The 17,097-nt window shown below is 27.6% G+C and overlaps 1 protein-coding gene and 1 non-coding gene across 6 annotated transcripts; one reads left to right on the forward strand and one right to left on the reverse strand.

Annotated features, from left to right (window-relative positions):
- Positions 1 to 101: 101 nt before the first annotated feature.
- Positions 102 to 181, reverse strand: TRNAL-UAG. Its single transcript has one exon. It is a non-coding gene; the product is annotated as a tRNA-Leu (tRNA).
- Positions 182 to 7,065: 6,884 nt separating this feature from the next.
- LOC109158305 (putative late blight resistance protein homolog R1B-16) lies at positions 7,066 to 15,954 on the forward strand. 5 transcript variants are annotated; one of them, XM_019306231.1, is made up of 5 exons: positions 7,066 to 7,346; positions 7,846 to 7,942; positions 12,886 to 15,085; positions 15,538 to 15,566; positions 15,606 to 15,954. In XM_019306231.1, the coding sequence occupies exons 3-5, from the start codon at positions 12,913 to 12,915 to the stop codon at positions 15,768 to 15,770; spliced, it is 2,367 nt and encodes a 788-aa protein (XP_019161776.1). In that variant the 5' UTR covers positions 7,066 to 7,346; positions 7,846 to 7,942; positions 12,886 to 12,912; the 3' UTR covers positions 15,771 to 15,954. The 5 variants fall into 5 exon arrangements, 4 of the variants coding, with proteins under 4 accessions (XP_019161776.1, XP_019161773.1, XP_019161775.1 ...); XM_019306228.1 differs by having other exon boundaries at positions 15,538 to 15,954; XM_019306230.1 differs by lacking the exon at positions 7,846 to 7,942 and having other exon boundaries at positions 15,538 to 15,954.
- The last annotated feature ends 1,143 nt before the right edge of the window (positions 15,955 to 17,097 follow it).

Below are 17,097 nucleotides of genomic sequence, written 5' to 3' on the forward strand. Positions count from 1 at the left end.
ACGCGCTTTCGGACCAGACCCTTCAAATCAAACCCAACAATAATGTGCTAGAACAGACCCTTCAAATCAAATCCAACTTGAAAATGTTAAAAACCTGAGTTTGACGGCTGTGGGATTTGAACCCACGGCCTTTCGGACCAGAGCCTAAATCTGGCGCCTTAGACCACTCGGCCAAACCGTCATATATTTAAAATTAGTTTGTTTAATTTATATGTTCATGAAACAGGAATTTAGAAGATGTACATTTGATGTTTACTTCTGTCTCAATGTGTTTATGAGCTACACACTGCACCTATATCAACCATACCCTATATATTAAAAGGAAAAAAGGCAGTAAATATTAAGCTATTGTACATAAATTCATGTTGGCCGGAAACTGGCCTGGTAGCCGCCCTTCTTTGCCTCCTTTTTCAGACCATTTTGACTTTAGAGTGGAAAAACAAACAAACAAACCTGTTGTTCACTGTCAGATTAAACTTATATAAAATGGAGGACTTACATCCATTTTGATTGTTGGAAGGACTGTTGTGGGCTTATCAACTCTTGCTTTAGTTGTTGGATTTGTGGGCATCTTCTCTTCTTATATGTAGTCACCCATGCAAGAAGCTAAGTATCAACAACCCATTTCTCATTACTAAAGATTTGCACCGGGTGCTAGCTCAATTGGTTCTACCGATCACCTTAAAGTCTTGCTCAATTGAAGTGTACTGTGGGGTTCAAGGGATTATTAGGAGACCTTGACCGATCAAATGTGAGCGTAATATGTTATGCAAAGGATCAGAATCGATCTGCATACTAACTGGGCGACTCACTATTTACCTCCTCCAGCGACTTTTGGACATGAATTTTGAGAAATTAGGATTAGTTCAATAAATTCTTCATTCTCAAACAAAAAAAAAAAAAACAATAAATTCTTCATTATCAATAGATGAAAGTGTGCCAATTAGTATGCTTAAGTGTGCCAATTAGTATGCTTTTTCAAGTAATAGTCACGGTTCAGTTCTGATTTTGATATAGTTGTTTATGGTTTATGAGTAATTGGAATAAAAATTGGATTTTTTTTTTTATTACAGAGGAAGGGGATACCCATACACCTACACCAAAGTTCAAACCTAAAACATCCCACATAAGGGACCAACCGAATACCAGTGGATCACAAGCCACTTGGTTAAAAATTGGAACTTTAATTTATAGAGAATGTCCAGTTTTAATTCCGTGAACGGAATAATGATTGTAAGTTTAGATTAAAGTTTGGTTCGCACCTTATTGTGTGGTTCGATTCAATGTGATCAATTCGAATAATTGAGCTGTAGTCATGCCTAGTTTTAAGGATACGATGAGGATATTTAATTTGTTGACAAATGGATTTTAATTTTTCCATGGATAATAATTTGTGGGTGACGTCCAATTTCCATGATGAACATTAGTTTGAATGAAAGAATAATTTTCTTTTGAAATCAAACATAGATACATTTGGTATTTGAGTAGAAAGAAAGAAAGACGTGTGTGCCTGAACTTATTAAGGTGGCATTGCGCCATTGAAGAAGCAGGCGAGGCCACATCAAAACAAGGAAATGTGATTAACAAGTTTAGTACTCAAATAACCACAGGTGTTTCTTACGTGCTTCTACTCCCTTCTCCCAAAAGGTTGAATCTCCAACCCTAACGGTCCCCACACTCCGACCCGACTAAGTATGTGAGAACAATTCTACTTCCTTATTTATACTCCTTGTGGTGGCAAATTAGGATTGATTATTTGTATCATGTGGGTCCACAGGGAAATGTCTACATCAAGAGCATGTGAGAGGGAGTACAAATTGAGATTTTTAAATGGGAGTACACCAAGTATATTTTCATTTAATTAATGATTTTTTTTAGAATTTTGTTTTCCGTTTTTGCCATTAACTTCTTAAAAAAAATTTGTATGTACAGAATTGTATAGGAGAATACACATAACCTCCTAACATAATACACATAATTTAAGCAGAATGGTCAAATAGGCCCATGCACTAATATTGGGCAAATTATGTTGTGGACTCTGTCCACAATGCATTATGAACACGAGTCCAAAACGACGTCGTTTTTAGGAAAAAACGCGACATTCCAGTTTTAAAAAAATTGATTTTGTCTCGCCGTTAACGGCGTTATTCGTTGTGGCATTATGAATGTACAGTTATGGAATTATGAATGTACAGTTATGGAATTATGAATGTAAGTTATGAAATTATGAACACAGAGCTTTGACATTATGAAATTACAATTATGAACATATAGTGATAAAATTATGAACACAGAGCACTAAAATTGTGAACATAGAGCTTCGAAAATTATGAATGTACAGTTATGGAATTATGAATGTACAGTTAGGGAATTATGAATGTACAATTATAGAATTATGAATGTACAATTATGGAATTATGAATGTACAGTTATGGAATTATGAATGTACAGTTATGGAATTATGAACACAAGCTCTGACATTATGAACTTACAATATGAACATATAGTGATAAAATTATGAACATAGAGCTCTAAAATTGTGAACATAGAGCTTTGAAAATTATGAATTTACAGTTATTGAATTATGAATTTACAGTTACGGAATTATGAATGTACAGTTATGGAAGTATGAATGTACAGTTATGGAGTTATGAACACAGAACTCTGACATTATGAACTTACAATTATAAACATATAGTGATAAAATTATGAACATATACTCCTATAACGAAGCGGTCTGAAATTAAAAAAAAAAAAAAAGTGGAAGATAATGGTGCCACTAACGGCATCGTTAGTGTGTCCACAATGCATATTGGACATGGGTCCATAGCATAACGATGGCTAATATTGATTGTTCATCTAACATCATGAATTAAAATATGGTCCATCTATGCTATTATACTCCTAATTATTTTTTATCTAGCATTTTTTGCAAATTTCTAACAAGTAACTCATTTAATTTGCTTACATGGAAAAATAAAATAAAAACACAATGCTGACATGTTATTTTTTTCATCTAACTTGCTATTTTTGTCACTTTTTTAGACAAAAATTTAATTTTTTTTTACGTATTTCCAGATTATGTTTATTTCTGATTGACTTGAAAGATTTCAACTCCTCCTCTATTGCTGATTCCCTGCAAAATTTATATTTTTGTCATGGAGGGGTACCCCATCGCCTTCAGAAACATGATCGCTTCTCTCGGGGACATAGGGCAGTCTCATTTTTTCGTTGTCTATCTCTTTCTCTTTTCAGTGCTGCACATTATACCTTATAACGCGAAATTCCTTAGTTTCTACTTCAGTCATATTGTGGCTGCAGCCAGTAAACGCAAACATGTCTTTTTCGTATCTACACTAAAAGAAAATCGGTTAATTAAGTTACACCTCAAACATTAAATCAAAAGTTGTGTTAGTTATCATACCTCAAATGAAGAGCAATATACAAATCATCGTTGTCCCTTAGTCTATTAACCAACTTTTTTCAAAGTCCCTCAATCTCATGTGTGTACCGAAGAGTCTCATAAACGCATCATCCAAAACCAAAATCAAAACCAACACCAAATTAATAAAGTGCACTTGATCTGGTCAATATTATGAGATTCTCAATTTCACATTCTTATTTAAAATTATCTCACAGTATTATGTCCTTGCAAATAAAAGTGTTAGCAAGTTGGTGGCCTCAAGTGGGATTGAACGACTTGATTTGAATAATAAGCAATATTGTCTTTTATTAAACAACTAGTTTTTTTTTTTTACGGGTATTGGCAATTGGGATAATGCCTAATATATATTTTTAAATACTTTAAAATATATCAAGGCAATATTATATTGGCGTGATTAGAATAATGCTTAATGTTTTTTTTTTTTTAAAATAAGTAATTTAAAGTGTATCAAAGCAAGATTATATTGAAATTATTCATGCATAGATAATTGAATGTTAAATTTGCGTATTTAAATAGGCAATTCTAAGTTTACAAATGCAAGATAATATAGTCAAGATTGATTATAATTGTATAGGTATGGTTGAAACCAAATACGGGACATAAGGGAGAGCAAATAAAAATTAAGGTATAAAATATTAAATATATACGAATATTGAAGAACTAACTGTTGATTGCCAAACAAGGACATTACGAGATAGTTTCACACTTTAATTTGTTGTGTGATTTGAATATTTTTTTGTCAATAAATTCCCCAAATAGTTAATATGATTGGCTTAATTATATTAAAAAAAAACTATTATTATTATTATTATTATTATTATTATTATTATTATTATTATTATTATTATTATTATTATTATTATTATTATTATTATTATTATTATTATTATTATACCCTTAGGTCATTTTACATGTTAATCTAAACAGTTAATTTTTTCAAATATCTTTTTATCAATCGTTGATATAATTCGCTAGTCAAATTCGTTAATATAATCCGTTAACGCTAACCGCTAACTGCGGATTGTCAAACAAGAACATTGCGAGGTAGTTCTCACTTCAATTTGTTGTGTGATTTGAATACTCTCTTTGTCAACAAATTCCTCAAGTAGTTAATATAATTGGCTTTATTAATTATATTTTTTTAATTTTTTCATGGTATTAATAAAATACTTGGTAAATAAATATATATCATTATTTTGTATTATAACTTTGATATTTAATTAAAAAATAGTGCACAAAAAAAAGATAATAGACAATGTAGTGAATATAATCAATTGATGAATTTGAATGTAAAGAATTTTTACATTGGAGAAATATAAAGACAATATAACTAATAAAATTATTTCTCTTAATTAATTTATTGATAATGAATAATTTTTTTTAAATAAAGACATTGTATGGACAATGTAGTGAATATAATCAATTGATTAATTTGAATGTAAAGAATTTTTATATTCGAGAAAAATAAATACAATATAAGTAATGAAATTATTTATCTTATTTAATTTATTGAAAATGAATACTTTTTTTTTTTTTTGGAATAAAGACATTGTAGACACATAATTCTAAATTAAAGAAATGCATATGTATTTGGGGTTTCGAACCTAAGACCATTCTTATTGAAATCAATGAGTAAGTTAGCGGTGAACTAACAGAAATTAACGGAAAAGATAATATTTAACGGAAAAGTTAACGGATAATCATATTCATTAAGGATAAATTAGAAAATCTTAAGAAAAAATTAAAATCTGATCAGAGATATTCATTTGATTAAAAAAATTTGACTGCCATTTTTTTTTTTTACCTATTATAGACCTAACTCTCTTACAGCACGTTTGGTTCACGGAATGAATTTGGAGGGAATAGGAATGTTATTCCACATGGAATGAAATAGGTAAGGAATAGAATATGAATTATATTCTGTTGTTTGGTTGGCTGAAGGAATAAACTTTAGTAATTGTATTCCAGTGTTTGGTTGGTTAAAGGAATAGAAATGGAATAGGTTTTAAAGACATAAATACCCTTATACATAATAATAATAATAATAATAATAATAATAATAATAATAATAATAATAATAATAATAATAATAATTAATATGATTATGATATATATATATATATATATATATATATATATATATATATATATATATATATTTATTTATATATTTATATTTATATTTGTATTTATATACATGTATATGCATGTGTGTGAGAGAGAGAGAGAGAGAGAATAACAATAACAGTAACAATAACAATAACAATAATAATAATAATAATAATAATAATTATTATTATTATTATTATTATTATACAAATACATATTTATTTTTATATTTATGTTCTCACTTATCCCACATCGGTTGGAGAAGTAAGGAATGGAGCCTTGAGGCTCCTCAAGGCTCCATAATATTTTCAATTGCAATGCTCATTTGCTAGGCAAGCTTGCAATGCCCATCCGCTAGGCATGCAGATGAGCAGACTACTTAATTTAGGAGCCAAAGGCTCCATAATTAAGGAGTCTTATACAGTTACTTTATATATATATATATATATATATATATATATATATATATATATATATATATATATATATATATATATATATATATATACACACACACACACATTTTGTAGCGTTTGCAATTGGCATTTCGAGAAAAGAAAAGTATCACCGGCCGTGACAGTTTATTATATATATATATATATATATATATATATATATATATATTTTGATAGATTGATAGATTGATGGATACAAATTATAATTAATTAAATATATACATTTATATAATACACTATATTTATTAAATAAATATAAATATTATATAATGTGCAAAAGGGTATTTTTGGTATTTGTAATATAAAAGCTATTCCCAAGGGCATGAGAATAGCTAATACCAAGGCCCCCCCTAGGAATGGCTATTCCCCTTGCGAAGGTAATAGCTCATTCCTAGGCATGCTATTCCCATGACAAAATGATCCAACCAAACGGTGGAATAGGTCTATTCCAAGGAATGTTATTCCATTCCTGACCTATTCCATGAACCAAACATATCATTACTCATTAGACTCTTATTAGTATAGTAGATAGATAGTAGATAATAAATAGATATAGATAGTATTTTTTTTTTTTTTATCGAAAACAGATATAGATAATATAAATGAAGAAAATGATCGATTCCCCATTTGAATAGTCAAGCTCCACAATAAGGTCAATTATTAAGCAATAAATAATTTAAATGAAGAAAATCAATTCCCTTTTGAATAGTCACAATCTAGATGATAAGATCAATTATTAAGTAATAATTAATTTAAATGAAGAAAATATTCCCGATTTGAATATTCAAGTTAAGACGATAAGGTCACTTATTAAGCAATATAATAAATAAATAATTTAAATGAAGAAAATGAATACCCATTTGAATAGTCAAGCTAGACGACACGATGGACCAAAATCAATGTAAGACAAAACAAATGAAAAGAATATCGCCAACTACATTACAATTATTAAAAAATATTTGAAAATGTATAAAATAGATACTACTTGTAAAAAATAATGAGTATTTTTAAAAAAATGAAAAACATATCCTTGTAACTTTTTCTATAAATGGGCTAAAACCATATATGCTGTCTTCCACCCAAAATCAATCTCTCATCATATATTAGCATTTCAATTCTCCCGTAATTATCTGCAGCAATCTCTTTTCATATTTTCATATAAACCACTCTGATCTCTTCTTCTACCAAATGCTCTCTCTTCTCTGATCTCCATTTCCTAGCTTCCTCAACTCTTTTTCTACTTTAATTAAGAAATCTGCAGATTTCTTAAAGATATATATTGGATAGTGGCTCTAAAATTCATTTCTCTGCCCATTCATTTACAGATCAGATCAGAGGTAAGTCATTTTTGAAATATAATATATGCTCTATTTGGTAAAATAGTTAGCCTATAAGTCAATTTTGGTTTATTTGACCACTATTAGCTGTTTGATTTGGTTAAACAATCAATATAAATGTTTGATTAATTAACCTTTTTTGTAATAACTTATTGTTCCAGAATACTAAAATTAAAAAAGCGGCTCAAAGTAACTTTTTCAATCAATTTTTTTAAAAGTTATTTTATATATAATCAACTAATAACTATCAACTAATTTAGCAAACGTTTTTCTACAATCAACTAATGCTATCAACTAGTTAAACCTACTAACCCAATCAATTAACTATCATTTATCAAATACCCCATTGTATTTTTAGTAAAGTCATTTATTTCCTCACTTGTTTGCTTAGTTTTTGCTGTTGTGTTGTTGGCTCTGTAATGTTCATTAAATTAGTTTATATTATGAATTGTTTGTGCGAATCTAAGGATTATTTCCTTTCATCTTTATTTAATTTCAGGCAAATTATAATCTTTAACAAGTTAGTTCTTTCAATTAACTCAAAGTACGTGTTCATCTCGAGAGATCGTCAAGGTTTTCCATATATATATATTAAGGTTAGTAAGCTCTTGCTAGTATGAAGTTTGTGGCCAATTTGGAACAGGCTAATTAGTTGATGATAAAAATTGACAAAGCTCACTATTTATGAAATTAACTCTTTTATCTATTATTTGACTATAGTAAGTCTTTTATTAGTAATCTAGTCTAAATTAACTTGTGTATTTTACATTTTCATTAATGATGAACCCACTAATGCATGAAGCTCATGAATTTAATTTGCCTATTTCTGTAACAAGTCAATTTTAATTTTACATTCAGACCTTTAAATTTAACACTTATTAAATAAATATTTATAGTCAAACATTATTTATAGTCAAATTGAAAGTCAATAATAAAAGTTGGTAAATGTCAATAGCTACAAAATCATTCCTAGAATTAAGTCTCTCATCTATCATTTGACTATAGTAAATTTTTATGTAGTATAACTTTTTTTCAAAAATTTGTTTACGAATTATTTTATTTCAATTTTTTTAAAAATAATTTGATAACATTTTAAACATTTTAATTAATCTTTTTAATAACTTAAATTAATTTATATATTGATATAATAGATTAATAGTAGAAAAAAATTTATTGATAAAAGAAAATAATATTTTTTTTATAGTTGATGTGAAAGTGAGATAATTTTTTAAAGAAAACAAGGTAATTAAATGGATGAAGAATGTATAGTAATTAATTATAAATTTCGTCATTTTAAAAGTGAGAGAAGATTCCGTGAGTTTAAATAGTCTTATCATCCAATCAGGCTGCACCAAATTTTTTTTTTTTTTCACTTGGACCCGCCAAATATTATATTTTTACCAAAAAATCTATTATCTACTAAATATCTACTATCTATCTACTAAATATAATAAGAGTAAATATTAGCAAGGGTATATAATGAGAATAAAAATTATGTTGTTGTAATAATATGAATTGATAACTTGTACATTTTTATTTATTCCTTATACATCTATTATATAGTAAGAGTTAATATTAGTAAGTTTATAACGAAAATAAAAATTATGTTGGTGTAGGAAATAAAATTATGCTGGTGTAATAATGTGAATTGATAATTTTTTTTATTTTTATTTATTCTTTGTACAATGATAAGACATTTTCAAAGTTACCTTCTTTTACTTTTTACTTTTCAATTTATGTACACACTTTAGAAAAATAATATTCTATTAACTATTTATTATTCTTAACTTACTCATTGTGAAATATTTTCTAACATTTTAATAATAATAATAATAATAATAATAATTAAATTAGTATACACAAAATGAAACTCATGTCAATTATTTTTTATTTTATTTTTCTATTCTTTTTTCAACTCTTTATTATCTGTAGTAATAATTAAAATATAATAATATTTAGTTTATTTACATAATTTGGTTTGTTTCTTTCAACTATATATATATATATATATATATATATATATATATATATATATATATATATATATATATTTAAAGTAAAAGTTATTATTTTTAGAATCTTCATCCTAAACGAATATGAATGTCATACTATAATTATTCTAAGAATAATTTGTCATTTCTTTAATTAAATAAATCATTATTTGTTGTAACACAAATTTTAATTTTATATTCCAAACCTATATTGCTTTAATTAAATTGTTCATTTTATTTCAAGTCTATTTTGTATGAGACAAAATTTTAAGTTTTTAGTGGCTCATCAATATCGCATTAAGAAGACTAAATTTATTTTAATATGAAAATGGTAGGACATTATTTTTATTATTGATTATAGCAATCTAGAGCAATACTCATCTTTACTAATACTTTTATTTCAAATTGAAAATATTCATTTTGATTATATTGAAAATAATTATCTTTATTTTATATTAAATGTTTTATGTTAATTATTTAATATTTAAAAATGTATTAATTATTTACTTATTTTAATTTTCGTGTTGGACATTAATTTAATCACGTAATGCACTCATTATAACTAGTAAATAAATATAATAAGAGCCAATGTTGGTAATGTTATAACGGGAATAAAAGTTATGTTGGGGTAATAATGTGAATGGATAACTTGTTCATTTTTATTTATTCATTGTAAAATAATAAGACATTTCCAAAGTTATTATCTTTTTTTTTTCTTTTCTATTTATGTACAAACATTAGTAACGAAATATATATTTTGTTAACTATTTATTATTCTTAATTTACTCATTGCGAAATATTTTCTAGCATAATAATAATAATAATAATAATAATAATAATAATAATAATAATAATAATAATAATAATAATAATAATAATAACAACAACAAAACAACAATTATAACAGACATTTTGTTTTTATATTATAATTATAACAAATAAATTAGTGTATATAAAATGAAACTTGTATCAATTATACCGGTGGCTTGTGGTCCACTGGTATTGGATTGCTCCCCTATGTGGGAGGTCTAGGTTTCGAGCCTTAGTGTAGGCATAGGTTGTATGGTCTTCCTTTGTAAATATTTACTTAAAAATTAAAATATAATAATATTTACTTAATTTGGTTTGTTTCTTTCAATTATATATTAAAAAAATGAAAGCGATTACTTTTTGAATCTTCATCGTAAAATAATATGAATGTCACAGTATAATTATTCTAACAATACATTGTTTTCTCTTTACTTATATCAAATCTTATTTGTTGTAACTCAAACTTCAATTTTCTATTCTAAATCTATATTACTTTAATTAAAATGCATATTTTATTATAAGCTAATTTACTATGTATGAGACAAAAAAATTCTATATTTTAAGAATTTAAATGCACAATTTTCATTATCTAATCAATCTTATAGGAAAAAATAATATTTCAAAATATTTAGTGAGAGTTTACAAGATGAATAGTTCATATATAACAACAATTGAAGTCTCAATCATTTACACAATGAAAACGTATAATAAATTTATATGTTAGAAATTAATTTGCATAACTCTTTAATTACTATTCGACAACATCAGTAAACTTATTATAATTATGTCGCTTTTAACAAAAAAAAAAAAGTTTTATTGACTCATTATTGTCACATTTAAGAACTGAATTGATTTTATTATAAAAATTGTTAGAACATAATGTGTATTCTCGATTATAACTATCTAAAATGTTGGTTAGGTTATACCATGAATAAAAATTGTGTTAGTGTAATAAAATATGAATCGGTAACTTGTATATTTTAATTTATTCTATGTACAATGATAAAATATTTTCAAAGTTACTATCTTTCACTTTTACTTTTCCATTTATTACAAATTTTGTTTTTTTTTTTTAAGAAGATTTATATGTACAAACTTTAATAATGAAATATTCTACTAACTATTTAGTATTTTTAACTTTCTCATTGCAAAATATTTTATAACATTTTAATAACAACAACAACAACAATAATAATAACAATGATGATGATGGCATTTATTATTATTATTATTATTATTATTATTATTATTATTATTATTATTATTATTATTATTATTATTAAATACGTGTCAATTTTTTTCAACTATTTTTTCTTTGTGGTAAGAATTAAAATATAATAATATTTACTTAATTTGATTTGTTTCATCAACATTATATAAAAAAAAATGTAAAAACAATTATTTGTTTGATTTTTTTATCCTAAAAGATATATATGAATGTCATGCTAAAATTATTCTAAAATAGTATTTCTTTTTCAACTATTTAGTTCTTTTTGCTTAATATATTATAGCACAGATTTTAATTTTCTATTCCAAATCTATATTTTTTAAATTAAAAAGTACATTTTATTACAACTTGATATACTATGTATGTGATAAAATTTCTCTCTATTTTAAATAATATAATATTTCAAAATGTTAATGAGAGTTTACAAGATGAATAATTATATATAACAACAATTGACATTCTAATCATACACACACACACACAAAAAAAAAAAAAAAACTTATAAATTCATATGCTATAACTTAATTGCATAATTTTTTAATTATTATTCAACAACATCAGTAAACTTATTATAATCATGTTACTTTAAATAAAAAAAAAAAAATTAAATTTTACTGACTCATCATCAATATTGCATTAGGAATGCTTAATTTATTTTAATATGAAAATTGTTAAGAAATTATTTTTATTCTCGATTATAACTATCTACAACAATATTCATATTTACTATTACTTTTATTACAAGTTGAAAATATTAATTTTGATTATATTGAATATAATTATTTTTATTTTATATTAATTATGTATTATTTGAAAAGTGTATTACATATTTACTTATTTTTTGAAGGTCAACCTGGTGGTTGTATTTATAGAAGAGCTGAAATAGAGTCTGGTGGGACATTGTCCCAGTACATAGTAGTAGCAAAACTAAATGCTGTAGTAACTAAAGTATGAGCTAAAGTAGCGAAAATATTTACTTATTTAATTTTTATATGAGACATTAATTTAATAGCGCAAATATGCACATTATATATATATATATATATATATATATATATATATATATATATATATATATATATATATATATTATCACAGGAATAACTATGGGCACTACAAGGGTAATTCTCACTTCCCATAAAACACTACTTGTAATTTGTAAAGTTGCAATTAACTATTACTGTAAGTATAAAGTTTCCCAATTTATTCTCACAAAAAAACAAAAAAAAAAAAAAAAAAAAAAAAAAAAAACAAAACAAAAAAAACAAAACAAAAAATCCCAATTTATGGCAGCTCATTTTCTAAAAGATACATTTATATTTCCTAAAATGTAAAGACTTTAATATTAAATTATATCCTCTTTGTGCCAACACTATTCTCTTTTCATCACATCACTTATCAAGTGCTTTGCCTCTCATAATTTTTTCACTTTCTTACTTTAATTTGTTCTTTTATTCTGATTGATGAAAATATTGAATATATATATTTCAACCAAACCTTGTAATTGTAGACATAATACAAGCTTTTCGAGATCAAAATGATGCCAAACATCTCTAATCCAGATAATGATATAGTTGTGGGTTTCAAGAAGGAAGAAGAAACTATCATAGAATATCTTTTTCATGGGTCAGACGAGAGAGAAGTTATTTTAATTACTGGCATGGGTGGATTGGGGAAGACAACTTTGGCCAAGAGAGTGTATGAGAAGAAAAATGTAGCCAACTTTTTTGACGAGTGTGCATGGTGTACTGTTTCTCAAGAATATGATTGCAAGGGATTGTTGAACAAAATATATGGTCAAGTATGTGGTAGTGAGATAAAGATGGGCAGTAGTGTATCGGAAGAGCTTCGCAAAAGTTTGATGGGAAAGAGATACCTCATAGTGTTGGATGATATTTGGAGTCCAGAAGCATGGGAAGAGTTGAATAGAGTTTTTCCCTCATGTGACAATGGAAGTAGAATTGTCTTAACAAGCAGAGAAGAAAATGTGGTTTCTGATGCCAAACATATTCATCTTCCATTCTTCAGTACTGATGAGAGCTGGGAATTATTGCAAGTGAAGTTATTTAAAGGGAAGGGATGTCCTAAAGAGCTTGAAAATGTTGGAAGAGAAATATCTAAAAAATGTGGGGGATTACCTTTGACAGTTGGTTTGATAGCGGGTCTTCTTGAAAAAGATAAAAATAGTGAGAAAAAGTGGCGTAAATTTCTTCTTACTTTAAACTCACATGTTACATTTGGAGACGGAATACAAAGCAATGATGCGATAGAGCTTAGTTACAGGTATTTATCAGATCATTTGAAACCATGCTTACTTTACTTTGCTGCATTCCTAGAGGATGAAAAAATTAAAGTTTCGAAACTAATAGAACTATGGATATCTGAAGGATTTATCATAGGAATGACAGAGAAAGAGAGAGTAGAAGATGAGGCAGAGGATTACTTAAACCATCTGGTTAGTAGTAACCTAATTATGGTGTCTGGAGAGAATTATGATGGTCGCATCATATCATGCACAGTTCATGATTTGGTACGTGACTTTTGCTTAACAAAAGCTAGAGAGGAAATTTCCATGGAGATAATTAATATGGAAAAGAAGTGGGATCCAACTCTGAATTTTATCCCACATCGAATGTGTTTTCATATGCATTCGACATCCGATAATGCTTCTAAATTGGTACCACGGAATTCTTCTATTCACACAGTTTTGGTTTTCCATCATCATTATTCACCCTTTTATAATGCCTCATGGATTGCTAAAAAATTTGAACATCTCACAATCTTGGATTTAGAGGCCATCCGTGTGTACCAATCATTTTTGTCTGAAGTTAGCTCACTAACTCATCTAAGGTATCTAGCTCTCGAAGTAGATGTACATCAAAATGATGATGCAAATGATGTCTCACCATTATTACTACAGAATCTTAAGTGTCTCATAACATTAAAGTTGCGATCAAATAAGGTGCATTTCCCAATTTTTTTGGGGAATATGAGTACATTGAGACATATGGTTATTACTGGTGGTGTCAGTTGCAATAAGTCTTGTATGGAGAAATCAAGATCAGTTATGATTGAAGCAATTCCTGCTTGTTCAAAAGAATTGCAAACTTGGGAATCGCGATGTCCTCTCACTCCAATGCATGAAGATTTATTGAGAAAGCTTCCATGTCTCAAAGTATTGAGGTGTGGTGTCTCAAGTTCTGATGGCTTTCCTGAAATTGACTTTCTCCATCATCTTGAAACTCTTGAGTTATCAAGTAATTATGAAAGTTTTCCACTCAGCAAGTTTCCATCAAGTATTAAGAAAATACATTTGCATTTTATTACTCTTTCGGTGTCTGCAATTTCAACAATTGCACAACTTCCAAATCTTGGGAGTCTAATACTACTTGGTTGCAAGTTTGAGGAGAGCTTAATATGGATTCTGGAGGAGGAAACCAAATTCCCCAAACTCAAAATCCTCCAATTAGTTTTACTTGATATTGGAATTTGGAATATTAGCAATGTTGCTGAGTCCTTTCCTTGCCTTGAGCAATTAGATTTGGGATATTGTCGGAACTTACTACTGATGCCTTCTAGTTTTGATGATGTTATAACATTGAAAAAGATCTTCGTGACCAATTGCAATCACAATGTTGATAGTTGGGCGAAGAACATTGAGGAATCTGCACGGGATATAGGAAACGAGCAACTCAATGTCGAGATAATCAGTAAGTGAAATTAACTAGCTTAATTCTTCACTTTAATTTTCTCATTATCATTTTTGACTTAGGGGTGGTTTGGTAAATAGTTGTTAGCTGTTAGTTGATTGAGTTGGTAGGTTTGATTAGTTGATAGCATTAGTCTAGCCTCTGTGTGTTGGGTCGGGGTGAAGCAAATGTCTCTTTGTGAGTTACCATCGGGTTAGGGTTCAACTTTTTGGATAGAATGAATAAAGACATGGCTTTCATATTGTTTCTCTCATGATAGTATATGTACGTACAAATCACTTTTTTTTTTTTTGGGTGGTACATAATAGAGTTAGGATTATATTATAAAGAAAAATGTTATATTCTATTACTAAGTTGGCATTGAACACATTCTAGACAAAACATGCAAAATGCTTTTGGTGTGTCAAGGGTCCTACTAAATCTCTTTTCTTGCTTATTGAAATGATTGACAGAGGCATCTAGTATCAATTCTGAGCATGAGGCAATATATGATAGTCCTGATTCCAACTCTGAGCATGAGTCAATATATGATAGTTCTGATTCCAACTCTGAGCATGAGTCCAACTTTGTGAATGAGGCTTGGAATAAATTCAAATTAGTTGTACATGCCGGGATGAGGAAATTTGATGACATGTGCGCTAAAATAAAAAGAGGAGAAAGAAGGAGAAAGAGAGCAGGAGTATGACCGAAGTGATGCATAGAGTAATCAAAACTTGATATTACTTTTATATTTTGAATTTGAATAATATTATTAATATTTTTCTACTGTAACTATTTTCTTTATATTTACTCTGTACACGCATTCTATTCGAATATAATACTTAGAATCCTTGAAATATTTGAGTGTATAAAGCAAAATTTTAAATGTATTGGATTAATTAATACTATATATATATATATATATGTATGTATATATATATATATATATATATATATATATATATATATATATATATATATATATATATATATATTGAATAAGGCTCATATGCGGCAGGGTCCTTAGGTGCGGCGATGCAGTCATATCAGCATCGTCCATTTTGCTTAATTTGACGGCAGCGGCTAATTTCTGAAGATTTGAAGATTTAAGTGTGTCTTGGTAAGTGGAGGGTATTATGGTAATTATAGTGGTCATTTATATCGGTCGTTTAACATAATACACCAACAGTGTTAACAAAATACACCAACAATGTTAACAAAAGACACTAATAGTGTTAGGAAAAACACAACAATGAAATGCACAAATACATCAAAATAACACACAACACACCCAAAAAATACACCATATAACTCACCACCCCAATGGTGTATTTCCGAACACTGTGTGGTGCTTATATTCATACCTAATGGTGTGTCCTGGTGATGCATACCGAATTTGTGCATGTTTTTTTGGTGTGCATTTTCTAACATGGATGATGTATATTTGTATAACTATTAGTGCGGTCGCACTAACCGCACGGGAAGACACCAACACAAATCCACAAATACACCCGAGTAAGGTTAATAATGCACCAATAACGAACATAAAACACACAACACTATGATTTGCCCTCTTCTGGTGCCTAGTGACGACTTTAGCCTTGCAGTTCGCGTAGAGTGAGAACGTGCGCGAAAATATCGGAGAAGCCCTAACGAATGTGATTCATTCGATTTATCTAATCTAATGACCTACAATTGACCGCACCACCGCACTTGAACCTTCCTCCCTCCCTCTCTCTCTCTCTCTCTCTCTATATATATATATATATATATATATATATATATATATATATATATATATATATATATATATATATATATATATATATATATATATATATATATATATATATATATATATATATATATATGCTTAGGTGAGAACGGGAGCTCAGGAGAGAACTAATAACCAAATGCAGTCGTCCACGTTTCCAGATTCAACGAATCATATGTAATTTTAAAAGACGCGGTAACAATTTTTTAAATAACTCAAACTTTGGTGTATGTAAAATGTGTTAAAAGTGCAGGTAACT

Source organism: Ipomoea nil, unplaced genomic scaffold (assembly GCF_001879475.1).
Source record: "Ipomoea nil cultivar Tokyo-kokei standard unplaced genomic scaffold, Asagao_1.1 scaffold2805, whole genome shotgun sequence".
Classification (NCBI taxonomy): Eukaryota; Viridiplantae; Streptophyta; class Magnoliopsida; order Solanales; family Convolvulaceae; genus Ipomoea; species Ipomoea nil.